General features: G+C 38.3%; 1 protein-coding gene across 1 annotated transcript; it reads right to left on the reverse strand.

The window, feature by feature from the left end:
* Positions 1 to 4,874: 4,874 nt before the first annotated feature.
* LOC121374652 lies at positions 4,875 to 9,738 on the reverse strand. The gene is made up of 3 exons (XM_041501760.1): positions 9,591 to 9,738; positions 5,734 to 6,006; positions 4,875 to 5,266 (listed from the first exon to the last, which is right to left on the reverse strand). The coding sequence occupies exons 1-3, from the start codon at positions 9,736 to 9,738 to the stop codon at positions 5,169 to 5,171; spliced, it is 519 nt and encodes a 172-aa protein (XP_041357694.1). The 3' UTR covers positions 4,875 to 5,168.
* Positions 9,739 to 22,576: the final 12,838 nt, after the last annotated feature.

Consider the following 22,576-nt stretch of genomic DNA (forward strand, 5'->3'; position numbering starts at 1 on the left):
GTGCTGGGGTGTCGTTAAACATTCATTCATTCATTCATTCATTACTGAATAAATTTTGACAAGTTTTGCTGTGTTATCACAGACTGCGTTTGCATGGATAATGTTGAAATGTCGGTACCCTACGCAATTTCCTGATCCAAATCAATAGCGTGTGCAGTCGCTGCTGTAACTCTCCTTACCACTGACCCAATCAAGTTGTTTATTGTCCTTTTGTGGATGTTATTCCACTCATGAAGAAGGTACGAAGAAGGGCCTGCGTGACGCGCTTCTTGACCCTCCTGTCCAACTCGTCCCACACATGCTCGGTCGGGTTCAAATCTGGACTGTAGGTTGGCCAATCGAACACTGGGACGACCAAATCCCGATGATCTTACGGCTGTAAGATTTCCCTGAATGACCACGAGAGGTGTTTTCACGCCATAAGAAATTCCCTCTAAAGCATAACAGACCCTCCCCCAAATATGTCGTTTTCCTTAAAGTACACGTCTGAATATTGCTCACCTCGACGTCGATAGACACGTTGTCGTCCATCTGACCTGTAAAGCGAGAACTGAGACTCGTCAATGAATAACACACGTCTCCAGTGGACCATGTAAAACCGATTTAGTGCATGTGCACGCAACCATTCAATCGACTTTGACATCGCCTGGGTCAGGGGACAATATTTCGAAATCAGAGGTAACCGGAAGTCGGTTAACGTGGTTTTTACCTAGGTAACCAATCGTTCGGTTACGTGAATTAGATTTGCGTAACCTGTGGATTACCTGATCGGTTACCTCAAAGTTACGTTGAAATTATATTTTAAATACATAATTTTTAGCTCAAACATAAAGTTAAAACAAAATACAAAAGAAAACGTTTTATAAAACAGTTTCTTGCCATCGGGATCGCAAAAAGTAATTTGTAGTTGCCCGAATCTAAAAACCACTGTCCTCGGGCATCGGGCCACCGTATTCTAGAACCTCTGTGCAGCTTGCGGAAGTTAACACTATCGTAAAAGGACTAAATATCAGCCCAGTACTGAAACAAAATAGATACATTTGGAGAAAAAATGCCCATTCCCTGGTGCATGATTAGACTAATAATTTTCTTTTATAAATAACAGTTAAAGGCTACCATTTGTCACTATGTAAAATTTAGTATACAGCAGATTAAAAAAAAACCCTACCAAAAACCCAAACAACAAATGTCCAGTTCCTCTGAACTATAAAACGGGCTACTCATTGGTGCATGATTAGATTAATAAAAATAAATCTTATAATAACATAACAAGAAAGACCACAATTTGACACTGATATTTTGCGGTGGCTATGCTACTTTCATTTTATCGATGGTACTTCTATACTACAGTGACGTTCCAAATGTTTGTTATTTAAAGCTCATTATGCGATGTTAGTATTTTTCAGCTTTTGTGACATTTTTGCATTTTGGTTTACGTTAAAACCATTTTCAACCTTTGTAAAATTATAGGCAATCCAATAGTATGTCTACATATATTCCTTTAGTACGGAAGCGTATTAGTGCCACCAAACGCAATAAAATAGCAGCAGATAATTTAGGCACCTTAGCGGTCCGTGCACATTTCTTTAAAACGTTTGGCTCGTCTCTATTCTGAGACTTCGGTCGCAAGTTACAGCCGTTACAATATACCGTTGTCTACTGGCTGGCCGCGCATCAAGTATCTAAAAATCAGTCTAAAACATTTGTCAGAATACTAGTAGTCTGCATGAATAAACTTCCTGTAATCGTGAAGTCTGTAAGTTTTAATTTCTGAACGTCTAAAGGTCACGACGTAACCGATTTGCGGTTCGCGTAAATTTAATTTTGCGTAACCGACACGCGAACAGATCGGCGGTTCGCGTGAAATATTGTGCTCTGTGGGTGTAAGTGGCGGACCAACGTAGGGACGTCGTGGCGTTAAGGGGAAATGATATACTATTCAGTCAAAATTTTAAAGTCATTACACCTTGAACTTTTCACATATTATAGATATATCCTTATATTACCGGAATGTCTAAAAAAAAAATCATAAGTCACCCGACAAAATTTTGATCAACGGACCATAAACTGAATAGGTGTATGAATCACCATGACGTTTCCTTTTTTTCGTGTGTAGTCTAATTAATCATGTTTTATATCCATTAACCATATTTAATTTTAAACTTTTTTGTAATGCAAAAAAGAGAACAGTAGTTCACTACTAAAACGTAGTTTTAAAGCTGCAGTCCCTGGAATATTTTTTATTATTTAAGCATTTAGAACAGAAAATCCAATTACGTTTGATGCATATAAGACGCCGCACTCCACACTGGTTTCACTACGCTAGATTATCCAAGTCAAAAACAAACCAAGTATTTCGAAAGTGGGTCACTTTTGACGGGCTCGCACCGATCTCGGTTTTCACTGGTTTATTACAAACGTGAAATTCCCCAACAAAAGATCACGCGAGATTTCGCAATTTTGGAATGCGATTAATGGCGTCAACACCAAAGAGAAGGGTCTCATTACACAGATATCATCTGCCATTGAAACCCATCTTAAATTGCCCAACTTCAAATGAAGATTGCCAATAGAACGGGTTCTTGTTGGCACTAACAACATACACCATTGCGAACATATATTATATAAGCATTTATTTTCGCGCAAACAACGTCGTGATGTTATACGAAATATTGCCCAACTGAGTCTAGAAAAAGATTACATTCGCTGGTGTGAACTAAAAAGCTAGCATTGCAGGCAGACTATACGAAGATGTTGCAAAAATACCGTTCCTTGATAAATGGTAGGTCCTAAGGTTTTACTTTTCAGTCAGACCAGAATTAAATATTACTATTAAATTACTACTAGTAATAGTATCAACATTAAACAGGGTTATTTTAAGTTAGGCCTGTGGGGGAGGTGGTGTGGAAAAGGTACCCAGCGATTTATTAATTGTATTAGGTGTTTGTTTTTTGTAGGTATTTTTTGCTAAACAATATGATTTTATCAGTATTATCACAACTCAGAGCCGTAGCTACCATTTTGCAGCCAGTTCAAGGAGGTTACATACTTAAAACGTCAATATCAATAACCAGTAAATTGTCATGTTATTTGTATTTAAAGGTAACAATTTTACCGCATAATACATACTTTCAAATTTTTCTAGGGAGGACTGTGTTCCCGGAAGTACAATTTTGTTTGTCTTGGTCTCCACGTGGGGCGGGACGTAGCCCAGTGGAAAAACGCTCGCTTGATGCTCGGTCGGTATGGGGTCGATCTCCGTCGGTGGGCCCATTGAGCTACTTTTCGTTCCAGCCAATACACCATGACTGATATATCGACGGCCATGGTATGTGCTATCCTGTCTATGGGATGGTGCATATAAAAGATTCCTTGCTTCTAATTGAAAAGAGTAACCCATGCAGTGGCAACAGCGGGTTTCCTCTCTCAATATCCGTCTGGTCCTTAGCTATATGTCCGACACCATATGACCGTAAATAAAATGTGTTGAGTGCGTCGTTAAATAAAACATTTCCTTCCAATAGCCAATGATTAATAAATCAACGTGCTCCAGTGGTGTCGCTGTAGACAAAAAGGTTACTTTAACATTAAAAATAAAATGGGAACTATTTCTTAAATTTTCTGGAGATCTGTGCAAGTAACCAGCTATGTGGGCAGGGGGACGATTTTGGGGGTATTCAATATAATTTCCTGGGGAGCATGACTTGATCCCCTCTCACCAGTCTAGACCCCCTGGCAGCTAACATTCCCCTATGTGTGCCTACAAACCCCCTTTAACTAGGTGCTGCCTAGGAAATTGTAGTTTTGTTGTTAGTACATTGAGTACAAATCGGTTTTTGTCAATATATATTTATTTACATATACAATGTACACACACACATCAGGGACAGATCCAGGCTTTTTGAAGGAGGTATGCAGGTGTGTTGGCAAAGTCTAAATGCAAACTTTGCACAAGCCCTCTCTTTTATTCATTTTTTTGTCAGTGTGTGTATATATATATATTAATTTTTTATTTTGTTTAATTATGAAGAAGCGTTATTTAGCCAAGTTGGTAAATTGCTCATCTGAGGTATGTGGATTGTATCAAATTGAAATCCTTCTTTGTGTTATTTATTCACTTATGTTTATAACAGGTGTGAAGAACCACAAAGAGAAAAGCCCAACCACAATACCACAAATAGAACAACATTATCCACGGTCAGTGTACATGTATATTACCTTGCATTTTTATTATCTTTATTATTTGTTTACTATTATTCTTGGATTTTCAAATCATTTCTCAGTAATTATTCATATATATATATATATATATATATATCAATTTTCAGTATTCTACATGTATATCAAGATATACAGCTTTATTTCTTTAATAAGGTCCATGCAATACACGTGGCTTCCAGATTATGGTAGCCCCACTTCCACGGCTAGTGATATTCAATTATATGCTAGTAAATTACTATTGCCATGCCCGACGGCTAGTGATAAAAAAAGAAAAAAGTCAAATGTTGCAGTTAGTCTATTTTGTACATATGAATATTCTGCCCCCACCCAACCCCCAATGCTAGTTTTTTTAAGCTCTGTCTCCCTCTTTAGTGATTATTACTATTATTTAGTAAAATTGTTTTAACTTAAAGTAAAGTAGGGCTAGTGAATATTTAATTGCGGCTAGTAAAAATATTTTAATCACTGATCCCATGGCGAGTGCATTTGATAAAAGATCTAGAAGCCTTGCAATACATTAAATGGTCAGATCTTGTGGAATGCATAAATACATTTTAAATAGATTTAAACTTTATACACCATTAACAGTACCTTCCACACATTTAAATATTTCATGTACTACTTATCCATATTTGTTATTAATTTTAGGCATCTTTGAATATATTCCAAGTGGAGTAAGACATGGAGTGTGGTGCCCGTTTTGGAGAAGACATTGTACCAGTACATTCTAGAATTATTAACACAGATCATGCACAAAAGAATAGATGAGGCATATATGACCATGTAACCTCCAGTGACAATCTCACAGGATGATCCAAAAAGGATATTTAGAACCATTGCAGAGATTGAACCAGAGGCAACAGAAGTTCTGGTTTCCAAGAAACGAAGTCGATTCCAATCAGTCTTTGAATGTTGTCTTTATACCACAATAAGTGATTAGAACCACTTCAAATAAATAAGCAGCTGAAACCCTCATAACTGCCAAACGGGTGTGGAAATTTATATCGGATTCTCCAAACACAACAGCTTGATATCACATGCCTGACTCAGGACCCAGATGACCTTGTCTCCAAAACACAAACCGGCTACAGGCTGTATGCCTCGTGGCCTTGTTGTAGTGGCCAAGCATCAAGTTGTGGAGTCCGAAAATGTCCTTTCTGTATGTGTATGTGAGTCGCAAAAGTTGCTCGTCCAGTACTAACATTCAATTTCCTGTAAGAGAAAATTGGTTTGCAGTTAATGTCATGTTTATCTTTTATACCAATGACTTGAAACCATAACAAATAAACCTTGGAATTTTTATCTGGGTTGTATGAAGCAATTGATAAAGTTCATAAATTATGCTAGTATAATTAGAGGATAACAATGTTGTATTTGACCATTTGCGGATGTTAATGCCGGTTTTACAATGGCCAGTTAAGTTATTCCCATTACTCGTTTTGAATATTTCTATCTTGAAATAATTTTTGTTTTACTAATCACAGCCAAACTGGCAAACATTCAATTTTTATTATTGTTTTTCGTAAGTATCTAATGATAAAATTTCACACGTGAATACAATGAATACATATGGGTTGTTGTGAAATGCAGTTCCGTGGAAGGTTGTCACTGCATTTCTCACAATTTCTGTTGGCATCTCCCTACAATTGCCACACCTATACCAACTTGGACTAGTCTGTTCTTGTGGGGGATGGTATCTATATGATGATGGTGATGTAGATGTATTTATTTCACATAAGTCAAACACAATTCCTAGCTCTCTTTCAGTTATTTTCAAAAATTTTTCTCACATCATCAGTTGGCATCTCTGTTATAAGTTCCTGAAATAATAACATATCGTTTATGCACATAGAAAGTTAATGCTATGCGTGCACTGTTATGAGAAAAAAACAAAAAAACATTGGTATTTGGAAAGGTTTTAACAAATGTTTTAGCAATGGGCAAACATGCCATTAATGACTAGTGAAAGAGTAACACTGGTAACCGGAACTGTAATGTTTTAATAAATAAAATAATTTTGTATTTGTAATGCTATTATGTATTTTTAACCAAACATATATTGAAGATGACATACTGAAAGAGTTACATTAGGGCTCGAACTTAACGGCGGCAAATTTTGTGCCGCCGGATACAAATTACTGCCGTCGGTAAAGCTCCTCACCGACGGCAAAATGTATAAACGTTTATGAACATTATCTGCCAGTATTTAACAGGGATGTTTGGGTGTTGGTTGAAGTTAATTGGCGTTTAGTCAGTACCACGCGATGGAACTATATTTAGTCATGCGCGTACCATGTCTTGTTGTATACCCCTGCGCGTGCTGTAACCTCGCCGTGGTTCAGGGGTGTAACATTCTCTTTGAGAATGGTCAATACAGCACACAATTGAAATTTTGAGTAAAAGTCAGTATCTATCTGTGATATTTGTATTTTGGCACAGTTCTTTACACAGTGTTTTTGTTTAAATTTTGAATTTTTATATTGATGTTGATCATCACTTTGTTTGCATTACCATAGTTTGACACCCAATAGCCGATGCATTTTTCGTGCTGGCGTGTCGTTAAACGTTCATTCATTCATTGTTGTATAATATACGTTCTCATTGCATTTTGCCTCCTCGCTTTCGTATTATGCCGCCCCTTTTTCACGTTTGGCAGCCCCATTTGTTGTTTCTGCGCCCCTCGTTAGTTTTCGGCATCCTGTTATAATTTACAGCACCCAGCTCCGCTATTTTAAAATGCACTTTTTTCACATTGAAAAACATCGATCAGTCTGTACACTGGAATCGACGGAAACTAGCTGCGGTGTGTACAAAAGCGAAACTGACGAAAAACTTCACTAGCTTACGACAGTTACCGTAACGTTATTTAACACTATTTTTAACAGCCTCTGTTGTGTCCCATACCAGTATCCATTTGTATGTTTGATACACACAATAAGTTATATTTTATATTAGCAATGGAAACATTTTATTTCGTTTCGGCAATCTCCGACTGAAAAACCCACTTACTTGGCGCCAAATTTGTCACGTGATCAGAATGGTCATTCTGTCTTTTGTGTCCACCAACTCGTGTCTGATATTTTAACTGATGATTTTTACTTACTGTCATTTGTTTATTCAGCAATTCCTTATAACATATTAGAAACGTTTAATTTTGTTAGGGGGGTGGGGGGGATCACCGCTTATAAAAACGGAAGTGGTAGTGTTCATTATTAAAATAATTTATCTTGGGTGCCAAATAATATATACACTGCCTTTACAAAAACGAAAATACTTTTTATCAGCTGACAATATCAATGCGATCGATTTACTCGATGAAGATGGGGAAACAAAAGAACAGATGAATGTTATCCCAAGGTAGGAGATTGCTTAAAAAATATTTAATTTTTTTTTCTGATATCTTAAAATCTTTATTAAAATAATAATATTAAAACTTTGATCGGTTTAGCAAAACGAATACCCGTGAATGTCAGACCGACACTCCGTTTTAACTGAACTACGTTTTAACTAACAGTGCACAAAAGATAAGACAGCTTGTACATCGTACCAACTTTTCAGTACCAGATACCGAGGGGCAAAATAAGGGATAGACCAACCTACAACGATATACGGTAACGAAACGTTCCTTTTATTTATTTATTTAAAAAAAATTTGCTTTTCATTTTTAAATTTTTATTATTATTATTATTATTTATTCTTTTTGAAATGGTGGAGTGGGGGGGGGGGGGGGGGGCTGTGCGACCACCCTCCTTTAATTTTCACCCAGCGAGAACACTGTATACAATTTAATGTCATCCATAGAACAATTTTCATGTCATATTCACCGAAAACTTGATCACTTTCGTCTCAGAAACACCAGGTTCCGTTAAATGTTAGCGTATGCTAGTAGTCCATGATTCTATTTATAATAAATTCTTTATAGACTGGGGGAGTGTATATTACATGTATAATATGCACTGGGGAGTGCTTATTCTACGTATAATCTTGACTGGGGAGTGCAACTCCAGGGGAGTGCAAATTATATGTGACACCAGGCCCCGTGCCTTCTTAAATCTTAAAGTTTAAACTTTAATAAAGTCTAGACTTTAACGTTATAGCAACGCCATTCAAATAGCATTACGTTAAAGTCTGGACTTTATTAAAGTCTAGACTTTAAGATTTATAAGCACGGGCCCTGTTCTTAAAATAAAAACTGAAATGTACACTGTAAGAGTGACGTCAGTATTGCATCAGTCAGTTCTTACAATAAAAAGTGTACACACCCTTCTGGAGGCGGGGCCTAGTGACGTCAGCGATTTCATCATTATGCGTCATCCCCTACTGCGCAGTTTGGATGATGCAATAGTATAATCGATATCCCCTATAGTGGGGCCCTTACTACTGTTACATTTTCAGAAAAATACCCCCTCTTTACTAAAACTGTTTCTGACCTTAACCTACCCTGCAGAAAAGTCCATCATGCTGTTTTGAGATCCAGATACATACCCCTATAAACAAAATACATAGTTAAGTTTGGTGCCCTGGGATGCTACCGAATTGTCAAATTTGGGGTACTGTCCACTCGGTCTACCAATTAATACCTTTATCTATAACAGTACAATACAGTTCATATTTTAAAATGTACTAACAGAAATTCCGCGGAGTTTGTAGACATTCCGATAAACAGTCTAGACTACGGAATAATAATAATTACTAAACTTAAATAAGTGACCGAGTTACATAGCTATATAATTATACAGTAACATGGAAAGGTTTCATATTTGAGAATATTCGAATATTCGAGTTACTGTTACAGTCAAGTCGAGGTTTGCACAGAAGGTGAGATACTGAGTAAGAATATTGAATAAGAATATTGAGTAAGAATCTAAGAGTAAGATATCTGTAAGATTATTAATTATGCATTTACCTAAGTTCGATGGAATATGGTTTTAATTTTGATAGGTTTAAAAATAAATTTAATCAAAATATAATAATACTTCCATATATTTGGCTTTAACACATTTAATCGAATAGATGCACAGAGAAGGTTTACGACCCATCAGACCCCATGTGATCACTAACCATTGGGCCTTGTCTCACTTCTTACTTGCATACAGTAACCATTTGACGAGTCCCAGCCCGCTGGGCCAGATGATTGTTCTGTATTTCGAGGAAACATTTTCATTATGTTGGCACAGTGTTTGTTGTAACACGTGTGGTAGTTGTCTTTTTTATTAAGCTCGTGCATTCTGTAGCCAGACACATGCCGTGTGTTGGTTTTCTCAAGTGCTGTATACTTTCGTGTATGAATGTTATTTGTTTTTCAAAGATACGGTATACACCAAGAAGACTAACCATAGCAGCGTTACAAACACACGAACAGTTTTCACGTCTCATCAACAGAACCAGAGCCTGCCTGTATCCGCGGAACACGAGCAGCCCGCAGAGAAATGCAGATTTAAGTGAAAGTGCAAACTGTCGAGAAGTAATTATGCTAATAGAAGTGCTGAATGATTTCTTTGAAAGCTTCAGGAACATATTGAAAAATGTCCAAACATCTTGTCCCCGCACATTATGATAAAAATGCCCAAGGAAAAATAAATATACAGTTAGCACGTGCGTCGAGGAATCTCTCCTCTCTCTGTATGACCAGAACAGAGGATTGCGAACAGCTTTAGAATATGGTAGCGGGTATATTTAGAAGTCTGTTGTTAGACAAAACAAGCTGCCAGTTGTCACTATTGTATTTATAGTCAGGCGAGACTACATACCTAGGAGACTTAAAAAACACTTTTTGTTTCGTTTAATCCATAGGAAATCATCATCAACGTTGTCAGTTGTCGTTATCATATGTAATATTGACTTTTATTACACGCTATTGAATTCTACATTTCCAATAATATCAGAAACGGGTCGTTGAATCTGGTTACATTATACAACGTACATTGGTTCTATGTATTGAAGCAGGTTACACCGTCACGAGTAGTAGGTTCTACATTATTAACAAACCAAAACAGTTACGTCTTGACTTGACTTGACATTGTTTCAGACAGACACCGGCCTCGGTGGCGTCGTGGTTAGGCCATCGGTCTACAGGCTGGTAGGTACCCAGTACGGATCCCAGTCGAGGCATGGGATTTTTAATCCAGATACCGACTCCAAACCCTGAGTGAGTGCTCCGCAAGGCTCAATGGGTAGGTGTAAACCACTTGCACCGACCAGTGATCCATAACTGGTTCAACAAAGGCCATGGTTTGTGCTATCCTGCCTGTGGGAAGCGCAAATGAAAGATCGCTTGCTGCTAATCGGAAAGAGTAGCCCATGTAGTGGCGACAGCGGGTTTCCTCTCAAAATCTGTGTGGTCCTTAACCATATGTCTGACGCCATATAACCGTAAATAAAATGTGTTGAGTGCGTCGTTAAATAAAACATTTCTTTCTTTTTTTGTTTCAGACATGTCCATCCCGGGCCCCCTGTCTCTGGATAGACAGGGACTTGAATGGGTCCAATTAATTATTTAGAAGCGCTTCCAAAAATTATTATATATATATTGTACTCATTGAAACATTTGGTCGCATATTTTCGAGCGGGCATCCTAAATTTAATTATTTTATTTTAAATAAATAATTTTTTTTTAAAACTTAACTGCCCTTACGAGGTTATGATTAGGCAGGGTTGGTAAGGTAACGGGGGGTGGGGGGGGGGGTGGGGGGGTTGGGGGGGGGTGGGGGGGGTAAACCCACAAGGAAGTTATTTTATGTAGGTGAAGAGGAGCATCAGTCATATAAGGAACGTCAGTGTGACCAACCAAGGGCGAACCCGGGGGAGGGGGCGGGCCCTCGGACAGACCTACCACTCCCTACGGCCAAAACCGCTTATGCTTATCGCACCCTATCTCTAAATTTTCGGTGGAACGCCCCCACCCCCACCCCACACACCCCCGGCGAGTCCAACCGTTGTGCCGTCCAATCATGGTGCTCTTCAGAGATTAAAGTTAGAAAGATCCAGCGTCGGCACCACTAGGAGAGTGATGCTAAATCCAGCGTTGGAGTATTGAAGAAAAGGAAACATCAGTGATTTAGGTTATGTAATGCATATAGAACGTCGTGCATGCATGTTTCTGGCAGACAACTCATCGCTTCACAGGGGAAAAACATAAGTAAATAGTTAGGTTATGTAATCCATATAGAACATCATGCCTGCGTGTTTCGGGCAAAACATTCATCGCTTCAGCAATTACAGAGGAATAACATAAGTAAATATTATGTGATTATATAATGCATTTATAGCCAGTGTTTGTGACAGAACACTTATTGTCGCCATTTCACAGGAATATTATGCGATTATGTAATGCATATAGAGCCAGTGTGTTTCTGACAGAACACTTATTGTATCAGCATTTCACAGGAATAACATAAGTAAAACTGTAAATAGTACGTGGGTAATGTAATGTATGCAAAAAATGTTTGTTTCTACCAGAATACTCTTCGTTTCAGCATTTCACAGGAATAACAAAAGTTAAAATGTGGGTTATTATGTAATGTGTATAGAACGTCACGTGTTTGACTGAACCTGCAACGTGGAGACACGAGAAGAAAGACCGTGCCACTTCTCTCGGTTTGTCAAACCCTGCAGGTGTGTCAGACGGGTGTTAAACATATTCTGTATGCTGAATTTTTAATATCATCTTTGATGTGCTGTGGAACTTTGTTAGGGTCCGTGCTGATCATCAGCTGATGACACTTTAAATTCCTACTCATGACTCTTGCGAAGTCTCCAAACTTGAACTAGGCCAATAATATATTTGTACAGGTGAACGTTTATTAAAGCATTTAGATTGTAGAGTTTTACAAACACTGGGCCCAGTTGCAAAACATGCCGCGTGAATTATCGGAAAACCCTGTATGAATTGTGAATGCAGAAACGACAATCTCTATGATTATGCAAACTTGTAGATTACCTAGGATCAACGCCAGTTCTGTTCTTTTGTGTGAATTAATTCACGCGGATAAAGGACTTTCTTAGAACTATTGATCTTTGACTTGCCTTATCGCAAAACTGTCAGTCAGCGCACACTTTACACGATTACATATCTCACAACTTAACTCTCAGGCATTTATAGTTTCATATCTCGACTACATTATAATGACGTTTAAAGTTAGATATTCCTAGTAAAACTGTAAAACAATCAATCAGACAAACAGAAAAATCCCAAAACAAAAGAAAACAAAAAATAACAACCCCAAAACCCAAACCACTTGTTCTTAAACAGACCGTCCATAATTTAATGTTTTGCTGTGTGACTCTATACAAAAGAAACCCACATAAATTGATTATTCGAAAGGCTTGCACCAAAATCAAGTTACGAATAAACACAAAAGTTAGGAGAAGATACACCTTAAAACTAAACATGCATATTAGAGAACGTTTAACAAAATATCATTCCGTTCAGACATTTGAAGTCGTCGTTACGCAGGATGAAACCTCAGTTTTGCATTGAATTCAGAAATAGTCAACATGCTCTCAGTTATGAAAACAAATATGGACTAAATGGTGTAGCAACTGTGTATTAATAAACTTAAGTTCATTAAAATATTTATTATTGCTGCTTATAGTTAAAATTCTATATATACATATTAAATAATACCAACTGCAATAAGTATTAAAGTACGGCTTTGCTATATCGCAGTATATCGAAATACGGCTTTGACCGATCGTTGCACCCCTACACTTAAACAATTAGTTCAAAACATTGCGACACAGCGCCAGATCACATAACCAGAATTTATATTTCTGTAGTGCTCAACTGAATGTGACTGCAAATTGCTACCTCACTCGAATACATGTATTGCGGTTTTATTTATATCTTTACCAGTGATTTTACTAATTACTAGTTCACATAAATATAAACTCTAAAGTTATTTTCATTTACATTTTACTCAATTAAGCCAAACTGGATTTATATTAAAGAACTTTTTTTTAAATATTGTACAAGGTATACAATAGAGATCAGACCTGCTGTAGACTTGAATACGTATTTATGTGGATCTGAGATAGGTATTTCAATATGTATAACAAGTAGGTGTAACACGATAGTGTAGATCTGACACAGATATTTAAATCGATCTAAAACGTTGGTGTAGATCTGACACAGATATTTAAATATGCAAAATAGGTTAGTGTTGATCTGACACAAAAAACTATTACCAGCCAGAGATTTTAATAGATAAAATAAGCTAGCGTGAATTTGACACAGAAATTTTAATAACTTACTTCAGTTACACTGAGAACGGATAACGATTACGCTTCATAAATTGCATGGTGATCCGTCGTGAACACGCATTATCTAGAAATAAAATGTCTGGCGAGTATCAATCAATCATCGTTTTAACTATATCGACCGACAACCGACATTTTTGACCATAACTGTTCACAATTCAATATATCAATCAAATATTGTGTGGTTTACATTTTGTATGACTCTAAAATTTAAAATATTGCATTACTGTGTTTACATGTCGGCTGTCTAAATTACTGTGCAGGAAAAGCAGGAAAAGTGTCTTTTAAAGGCGCTCAATCACGGATGGTTGACCTAATTATTGACTCAACAAAATATTATATGACAATATATACATTTGATTTGTACCTAAAAGTACTTTATTGACCCATCTACATAACCAGTATATTCCACCTATTATTGATATTTTATAAAAATAATTGAATTATGTCAAAAATAACGGCTATTTGGAGAGCAGAGGTGTGACGTATTATTTTGAGTCACGTGACGGGCATCCCCCGAATAATCGAAGTGTCAAAACGATTTACTAAGCTCGTGTAACGAGAACGCTTTACCGTCCTCTGCGACGTATAGGGTAAATAAAAAAATAAAAAATAACAATGAAAATAAGTTATTAAAAATTAATAATAAAAACATGTACTGAATGATAATAATACATTAATTTATTTTAGTAACAGAAGCATGTTTAACGTCGACAATCCCGACTAGTTAGACCTTTGCATCTATAGGTAAATTCCCCTGCGTGGTGCAGGGGTGTAACATTAACTTTGAGAATGGCCAATACAGCACACATTGAAATTTTGAGTAAAAGTCAGTATCTGTCTGTGATATTTTTTATGTTTGCACAGTTCTTTACACTGTTTTTATTTGGATCTTGAATTTTTGTATTGATGTTGATCATCACCTTATTTGTTTGCATTACCATAGTTTGACACCCAATAGCCGATGTATTTTTCGTGCTGGGGTGTCATTAAACATTCATTCACATGGGCATACATAGGATTTTGAAAAGGGAGGTTCCAATACATAGGATTTTGAAAAGGGGGGTTCCAAAATAGATTGCAGAGATATTGGGCATACATTTCTATGTTGAGTAAATATAATAATGTCAGATATCAATGTCAGATATATTAAATTATAAAAAATGCGATTTCAGGGGGGGGGGGGGGGGGGGGGGGGGGGGGGGGGGGGTTCGGTCGAAACAATCGAAACCCCCCTAGGTACGCCCATGATTCATTCATTCATTCTATAGGTAAATTTATTGTTAGTCGTACGCAAAAAACTCTAAACATCTGGATCACAAACATATTCATTTACCACCTTGTCAAATTCATTTTATGCAAAATATGCCATAACAGCTGACTTGGGATAGGAATTGTTACATTTTAAAAGAATACTCTAGAACTAGACAGTATTTATATACGATGTAACTGTACATACGACGGCCGTGTATATAGCCTCCGCTTACGAGGGCTGGCTATATTCACAGCAAAAATGTATATAGGCAATAAATAAGTATTTGATTGATCCATATTACCGACCATCTGGAACAGAAGGAATACATACTAAGTAATGTACGAATAGTGCGTTTTATGAACAGGGGAGACGGGTGGGGTTTATATGAATCTATGAATAGCGTACTAACAAAAAAATTAATAATAATAAATAAATAAATAAATAAATGAAAATAAAAATTAAAAATTATCAGTTGCCGAGATATATTATCTTAGGACAGTAGACAAACTAACAACAGGGCTTGAACTTATTAATTGTTCTCTGGTTGCAATTTTGAGGCGCCTTACGTAAAAAAAAAAAAAAAATTAAGTTAATTTTACCACAAATAAATATGACTAAAAGGTTATTTTGCTGTATTTAGTCATATTTCAAAAGCGCAAAATTGCAAGGGGCAATAAAACTCAAAATACATATTTTTATACCAGTAACGCTGAGACCACTCCCGGATCCCCCTCAAAATTTATGCAATGTTTCTGTAACAACCGCCCCCACCCACCCGTCATGAATTAATATATTTTAAAAAATTATTTTATTATATAGCCGGCCCTCATTTGCCAAGTCTCTATACACGGCGGTCGTTTATATAAAATTCTAAAATACATTATACGGTTGTCGTATATACAGCCTCATCACTACGAGTCTGTTTTGCCTTATTTTTATGACTTTTCACAAGACTTCCAAATTTTAAAATGAAGCGTGTCATGGAATTCCCTCGATCCTAGTTCAATTAAAATGTTTTGGATCATACAATAACTAGGTTTGGTATTTCAAATGAATGTAATTTCCATTTATAATCCATATTTAGAGAAATAAGGCCCACTAAATCCGTAATTGAGCTCCTTTAACAATGACTACTGTTTTTAAATTGTTTTTAAATTTTTTATCCCTCCCTTTAGGCACAATGTCAGGCAAAACAAACAATAAATTCCAATGATTAAAATCAAACAAGAGTCGATGAGCCATGCGAACAGCGGCCCCTCACATATTAAAGATATCAATAAACGGTAAAATCAACAATGTGTCGAGAGAACCAGACCCTGCGAATAGCGGCCAAACACAAAATCAATCTATAGGAAGTGCCCCCCCCCCCCCCCCCCCATCATAAAGCGACGGTGCCTAAAGCAATAATACATTTTTGTTTTCACTCCAGGTTATAGAGCATAATATAAAAATGTTTAAATACAATGGTAAATTTCTCACCGCAGGTTAAGGTACACAATATAAAAATAATTCAGGAAGTGGTTAACCAGCTCTGAGCACAGCAGCCAAGTATAACTATCCCCAATAAATGTTAAAGACCCATCCTATTTAGCGCCATATGCCAATTGGGTAAAGGACCATCCAGATGGGTGTTGATGTTTTGAAGATTATTTAATTCTACCCCCGCCCATGTTCCTAACCTACCACTGACTATGGTAAACAGACTCGTTGGATGACACAAACGTTTCAAAGGCACCTTTTATGGTATTCACAAATACGTCTATTCCCAAGGTTGGCATGTGGACCCCTATCTGGGAGAGGGATAAACAATGCTGGCTGGTCGAGTCGGATGTCCTGATACGTGATATAACATCCCCCGTGCATCAGTACAGCTCCATATAACATTCGTGTCTCCAAGTTAATCGGGGGAGAATCTGCGACCATACCAGCTCGGTAGAATGGAGCTGACGTGCTAACATGTGTATGGTCTCCACTAATGCGAATTGCATATCTCCTGCCGGCATGTTCCCCATATCACCCCCCCCCCCCCCCCCATGTAAAAACAAAAACTGAGGTAGTGCCCGAAAATCGAATAAACAAAAGTCAACCTCCTTAAGACCTCTCTCCACCGCACCCCACCTATTCCCTGCCACCAAAAGGCACAACCTAACCTAGCTAGGCCTAGGTTAATGCCGCCTGGTCTTTGACTCGCATCGAAAAAAGCTCTTTTTCACCAAGGAGGAGCCGACGCACCAAATGGAGTATTGATCTAAAAGTTGATATTTACAGTTTTAGTATTTTAATGAGATTTTCAATAAATAGTTTGGTATGTAATTACACTGAAAGATTGGGAATTCGTATATAGAATTTGAATGCGGCCGACTTCCATCTCTCTGCTATTTGAATTTCCTCCTTCAATAGGCCCTGGATTGCTGCCATTGTTGCAGCCCCAATGCGAAAGGAATGGAACTTAAATTGTAAACCTTTTAAGCCCAATTGTTTATGAGCTTTCTTCAGTACTGCTCTGAATTGGTAACGGGTGAGAGGTTTCCCAACAAAATGACACAAGAAAGCCCATTCCGTTTCTGGTTCCACTGCTAAAATATGCCTCCGTTTTACTTCAATACTAAAATCACCCCTTTATTCCGTAGAAAAACGACGGTGGCAGCACAAAAAACCCCCAAAACCCAACTCTTAAGTGATATATAAGCCATAAACTGCACAACCTGTTCTAGTGCTGGTGGCCAATAACTGCTTATTTTGAGCTCTGCGCAGGAATGCATATTTAAACTAAATCCTCTGTCATATGTTGTGCGAGTACTGTCTGCAACTGATGCCAAGTTCAAGTTCAAGTTCAAGTTGTATATCATTTCTTCAAATTGTCCTAGTACTTCCGTTGGCAGCTTCTCGGTCTCGGGAGCCAAAGATTGGAATCTCAACGACATTTTGCGAGAAATGGAATCTGATATTTGGTTGGCCTACCTGCCAAGTGTTGCGCGCGGAAACTAATATTATTGTGCAATAATTTGATAATTAAACTCCTAATGAGTGACATAACATTTTTGGACTGTAATGGTTGTTTGTTAATTACTGCAACTAATGCCTCATTTTCAATAGTTATTTTTATTACAGAAAGCGCTGTCCCAAATTTGTATGGCCAGGACCACCGATATCAACTCTAAGAATGTAACATCTTTCATGACTGATAGTCACTTTCAATGTGAAGGTCATGGAAAAAATACCCAGTGTCCTTGAAAATAGTATATTAGCCTCACAAACGAGATCACCGTTTCCTGCAATGTCTGTACACAGTTGCAGAACATCACAGTGGTACAAGTGAGTACCTGGAAACTAACGTTTCCTATTGTAATCTTGCAAAACAAAAACAACCTCTATATCTTCTCGCATTCCGGCAGTTACCCTAATAAAGTCGTGTGGTTGCCTGACCCCGCAAGTTGCATCGTAAAATCACCTGTTGAATGCCCAAGCATTGGATAAAGTTGGCACATTTTGTCCATGTAGATATTACTAAGTGTGCACAACACAATAATAATATATATACTCTTCAAAAAAAGAAACGCAAAAGGGTACAAATGGGTTATAGCTCCGATTTTATGTTTCCTACCGGTTCATGCTTTGTGATTATAAGGTCATTGCATGTCCCAAACACATTCCCACGGTTACATTCGATAAAACGCAGCTACTGTACAATAAAGTTCCAAAATGTGAATATTCGCAAAAACGCAGCCACGTGCAAACCATGTCACCACTGCACGTGCGTTGTCTGCACGTGCAACATGAACACCGACAGTATAAAAGTGCAGGGTGTTCGCTTGCCTGGCCTCTGTATCTGGCCGACAGTTGACAATCCAGGACATGCCACGTCTCAGTGAACCGCAGAGAAACAATGCCATCGGCCGACTAGACGCAGGCGAATCCAGAACGGCCGTTGCCAGGGCATTCCATGTGTCCCCAAGCACCATCTCCAGACTGTGGGACCGTTACCAGCAACATGGATCAACACGTGACCTCCCTAGATCCGGTCGACCACGGGTCACTACCCCGGGCAGGACCGCTACATCCGGGTACGCCACCTTCGGGAACGATTGACTACTGCCACCTCCACAGCCGCAGCAATACCAGGTTTGCGCAGGATATCCGACCAGACCGTACGGAACCGCCTACGTGAGGTAGGAATTCGTGCCAGACGTCCAGTTCGAGGTGTCATCTTAACACCACAACACCGTCGACTCCGACTGCAGTGGTACCAGATTCATCGACAATGGCCTCAACTGCGATGGAGACAGGTGTGGTTCAGTGACGAGTCCCGATTTCTGCTCCGACGTCATGATGGAAGATGTCGCGTGTATAGGCGTCGTGGTGAACGTTATGCGGCAAACTGCGTGCAGGAAGTGGACAGATTCGGCGGGGGTAGTATCATGGTGTGGGCAGCCATCTCACACACTGGCAGAACTGACCTGGTCCACGTGCAGCGCAACCTGAATGCACAGGGCTACATTGACCAGATCCTCCGGCCACACATCGTTCCAGTTATGGCCAACGCCAACGCAGTGTTCCAACATGACAACGCCAGGCCTCACACAGCACGTCTCACAACGGCTTTCCTACATAACAACAACATTAATGTCCTTCCTTGGCCATCGATATCACCGGATTTGAACCCAATTGAGCATCTATGGGACGAGTTGGACCGACGCCTCCGACAGCGACAACCACAGCCCCAGACCCTGCCCGAGCTGGCAGCAGCCTTGCAGGCCGAGTGGGCCACCATCCCCCGGGACATCATCCGTACTCTGGTTGCTTCAATGGGCAGGCGGTGCCAGGCAGTTGTCAACACACGCGGAGGCCACACCCGGTATTGACTCCAGATGACCTTGACCTTGGTGGTGTGTCCTATCACTTACTCACAATGGACTAGAGTGAATTGTGAACAATCCTGCAACATTTGGTAATTATCGGACTCACCATTCAATAATTAAATCAATTCTCCAAATGTTACGACAATGTGGTTTTGCGTTTCTTCTTTTGAAGAGTATATGATGGCATTTGTTCATTTTGTTCATGTTGATATTAAGTGTAAATATAATAATAAATATGATATGATAATAATAAATATGATGAAATTTGTACATTTTGTCTATGTTGATATTAAGTATACATAACACATAATAATAAATGTGATGAGGTTTGTACATTTTGTCCATGTTGATATTATGAATTGTGCGTAACTCCATTTTATTGGCGGTTAGGACGTGTAACCAGTCATGTCACAATACCAACAACAGTCTATTCACCGTCATGTTCCTGGGCAATAAAGTTATTTGCGGCTCGTTTTATTCGCAACGTTTATGTACGAGCCTTACCTTTAGTGACCTGTAACGAAGTGTGATCACAGCGCACATCGATAACATACAACTAAAATTAATTTAAATGTGGAGGTTGTTGGTAAACGCTAATGTACAATGCAGGTGGTTGATGAATAACCGCGATGTGATGCAAACACACGAACACAACGTGTAGACTATCAATTTCATTTGCTGGTGTAGGAGAGATGGAGACGGGGATTTATTTTAAAGCATAGCATTGTTTTGAACTTCCCACAACAATTTGACTTTGTATTTCTAAAACTGACACAACTGTAATTGAAAAGATTACTACTTATAATGTTTCTCATACAGGTAAATACAAGCAATTGATCAGCAAAATAATAGTTGGATTTTTGTTAAGACGATTCATGCTAGGGACGTATAAATCAGAAATGGGTTCATAAATAGACATTATTGGAGAATAACTAACGAGCTACGAGGAATTACGGATTATCTGTCCCGAGTGAATTAATGTTTTACAACATTAATTCACGAGGGACAGATAATCCGTAATTCCTCGTAGTGAGTTGGTTATTCTCTTTATTACCTATTGTCAATATTTAACTATTTTAAAAGTATATTTACGTTTCCGCTGCTGTAACAAGCTTGACCAGCCATAACAATATATTCATACGCGCCATTACTGGTACACACCTAACAGTATCCACAGAAGAATAGTTCCAAAAACAGTCAAAATAATGAAATAAAACCCATTTTTTTGGTATTGATACATATATTGTGTTTGTTAATTTTTTAAAATGATCACAGTAATATTGTCATATAAACACACGAACAAGCGCGTTCGTTCGTACGTACGTACGTACGTACGTACACACACACACACACACACACACACACACACACACGCGCGCGAGCTCACGCACACAACCTCCACCCTAAAAACCAGTAATTTTGTGACGTTACCCGAAAACCGCCAGTCGTAAGCAGGGAACACAGTGCAAAAACATTTTTAGTTTAAAACATAAAAATTAGTTCTTTTCAAATTGTTATTATGGAAGAAATAGTCGGCGTTATAAAAAGGAAAAGAAAGAAATGTTTTATTTAACGAAGCACTCAACACATTTTATTTACGGTTATATGGCGTCAGACATATGGTTAAGGACCACACAGATTTTGAGAGGAAACCCGCTGTCGCCACTACATGGGCTACTCTTTCCGATTAGCAGCAAGGGATCTTTTATTTGCGCTTCCCACAGGCAGGATAGCACAAACCATGGCCTTTGTTGAACCAGTTATGGATCACTGGTCGGTGCAAGTGGTTTACACATACCCATTGAGCCTTGCGGAACACTCACTCAGGGTTTGGAGTCGGTATCTGGATTAAAAATCCCATGTCTCGACTGGGATCCGAACCCATTACCTACCAGCCTGTAGACCGATGGCCTAACCACGACGCCACCGAGGCCGTTTTAAAAAAAAAAGAATACAGAAAATGTGGTAACAACAAAAGAACTATTGAAGTTAAAAAGGTATTGGTCGCAAGAAAAAACACAGAAACAACTCGAAAAGAACAGAACATTGCGTGAGCCTTGACACGTCCTAGTTTGAGCTAGTTTGTTGCACGTGGCTTACAGATGATTGCGTGCTGGACAGTTTAATCGGACTCCGAATCGGAAACTGGAGTATTCGATGCCGTTTAGCTGGATTGTTGGAAGTGTTTCAGACCTTCGTTTTTCAAAAACCCAGGAGTGCTAAAAATCGCACTCCTCAAAATGCTTACGAGTGGGGATGGAAATTCGCACCCATCAAAATAATCAGAATTAGAGGCAAGAGACCGAGAGGAATTGCACCCATGAACATGATTAAGTTTGAGGAGTAATGATTTCTAAATTAAATAAGTTAATGTTTTGTGTTTTCAAAATAAATATCGTAATTAAACTAATATGATAGTTGTTCTCAAAGATGAAGGAATGGGCCATTGCAGTCTTTCACAAGAAAAAGAAACACCATGAACACAACATTTATCGATTTCTTGTGTACTATATGCATATCATGTTGCATTAAAATTCTCAATCATGATAATCTGTTGACTATTTATGAATAAGGAATTGAAACTGATTTGTTTGTGCTTATTCTGTTTTATTTAAAACAAGTACAATAATTTTAGTCTCCATCGCAGAATGATATGATTTCTCCATGGACACAAACCTGTGAACTGAATGTGAATTGACATTGTAACAACTATGGTATTGTTATTAAGAATTCTAACTGTTAAAAAAAAAAAGTTTTATCTGATGACGCACTCAACACATTTTATTTACGGTTATATGGCGTCAGACATATGGTTAAAGACCACACAGATATTGACAGAGGAAACCCGCTGTCGTCACTTCATGGGCTACTCTTTTTCGATTAACAGCAAGGGATCTTTTATATGCACCATCCCACTGACAGGGTAGTACATACCACGGCCTTTGATATACCAGTTGTGGTGCACTGACTGGAACGAGAAATA

This window comes from Gigantopelta aegis, chromosome 6 (assembly GCF_016097555.1).
Source record: "Gigantopelta aegis isolate Gae_Host chromosome 6, Gae_host_genome, whole genome shotgun sequence".
NCBI lineage: Eukaryota > Metazoa > Mollusca > Gastropoda > Neomphalida > Peltospiridae > Gigantopelta > Gigantopelta aegis.

Coding starts and splice junctions, on each gene's coding strand:
- LOC121374652 (XM_041501760.1), bottom strand. CDS start 9,738: ATGTTCCTGAAGCTTTCAAAGAAATCATTCAGCACTTCTATTAGCATA. Junction 6,007..9,590: donor TCTGGTTCTGTTGATGAGAC/GTGAAAACTGTT, acceptor TGATGATGTGAG/AAAAATTTTTGAAAATAACT. Junction 5,267..5,733: donor AGATACTTACGAAAAACAAT/AATAAAAATTGA, acceptor CTGGGTCCTGAG/TCAGGCATGTGATATCAAGC.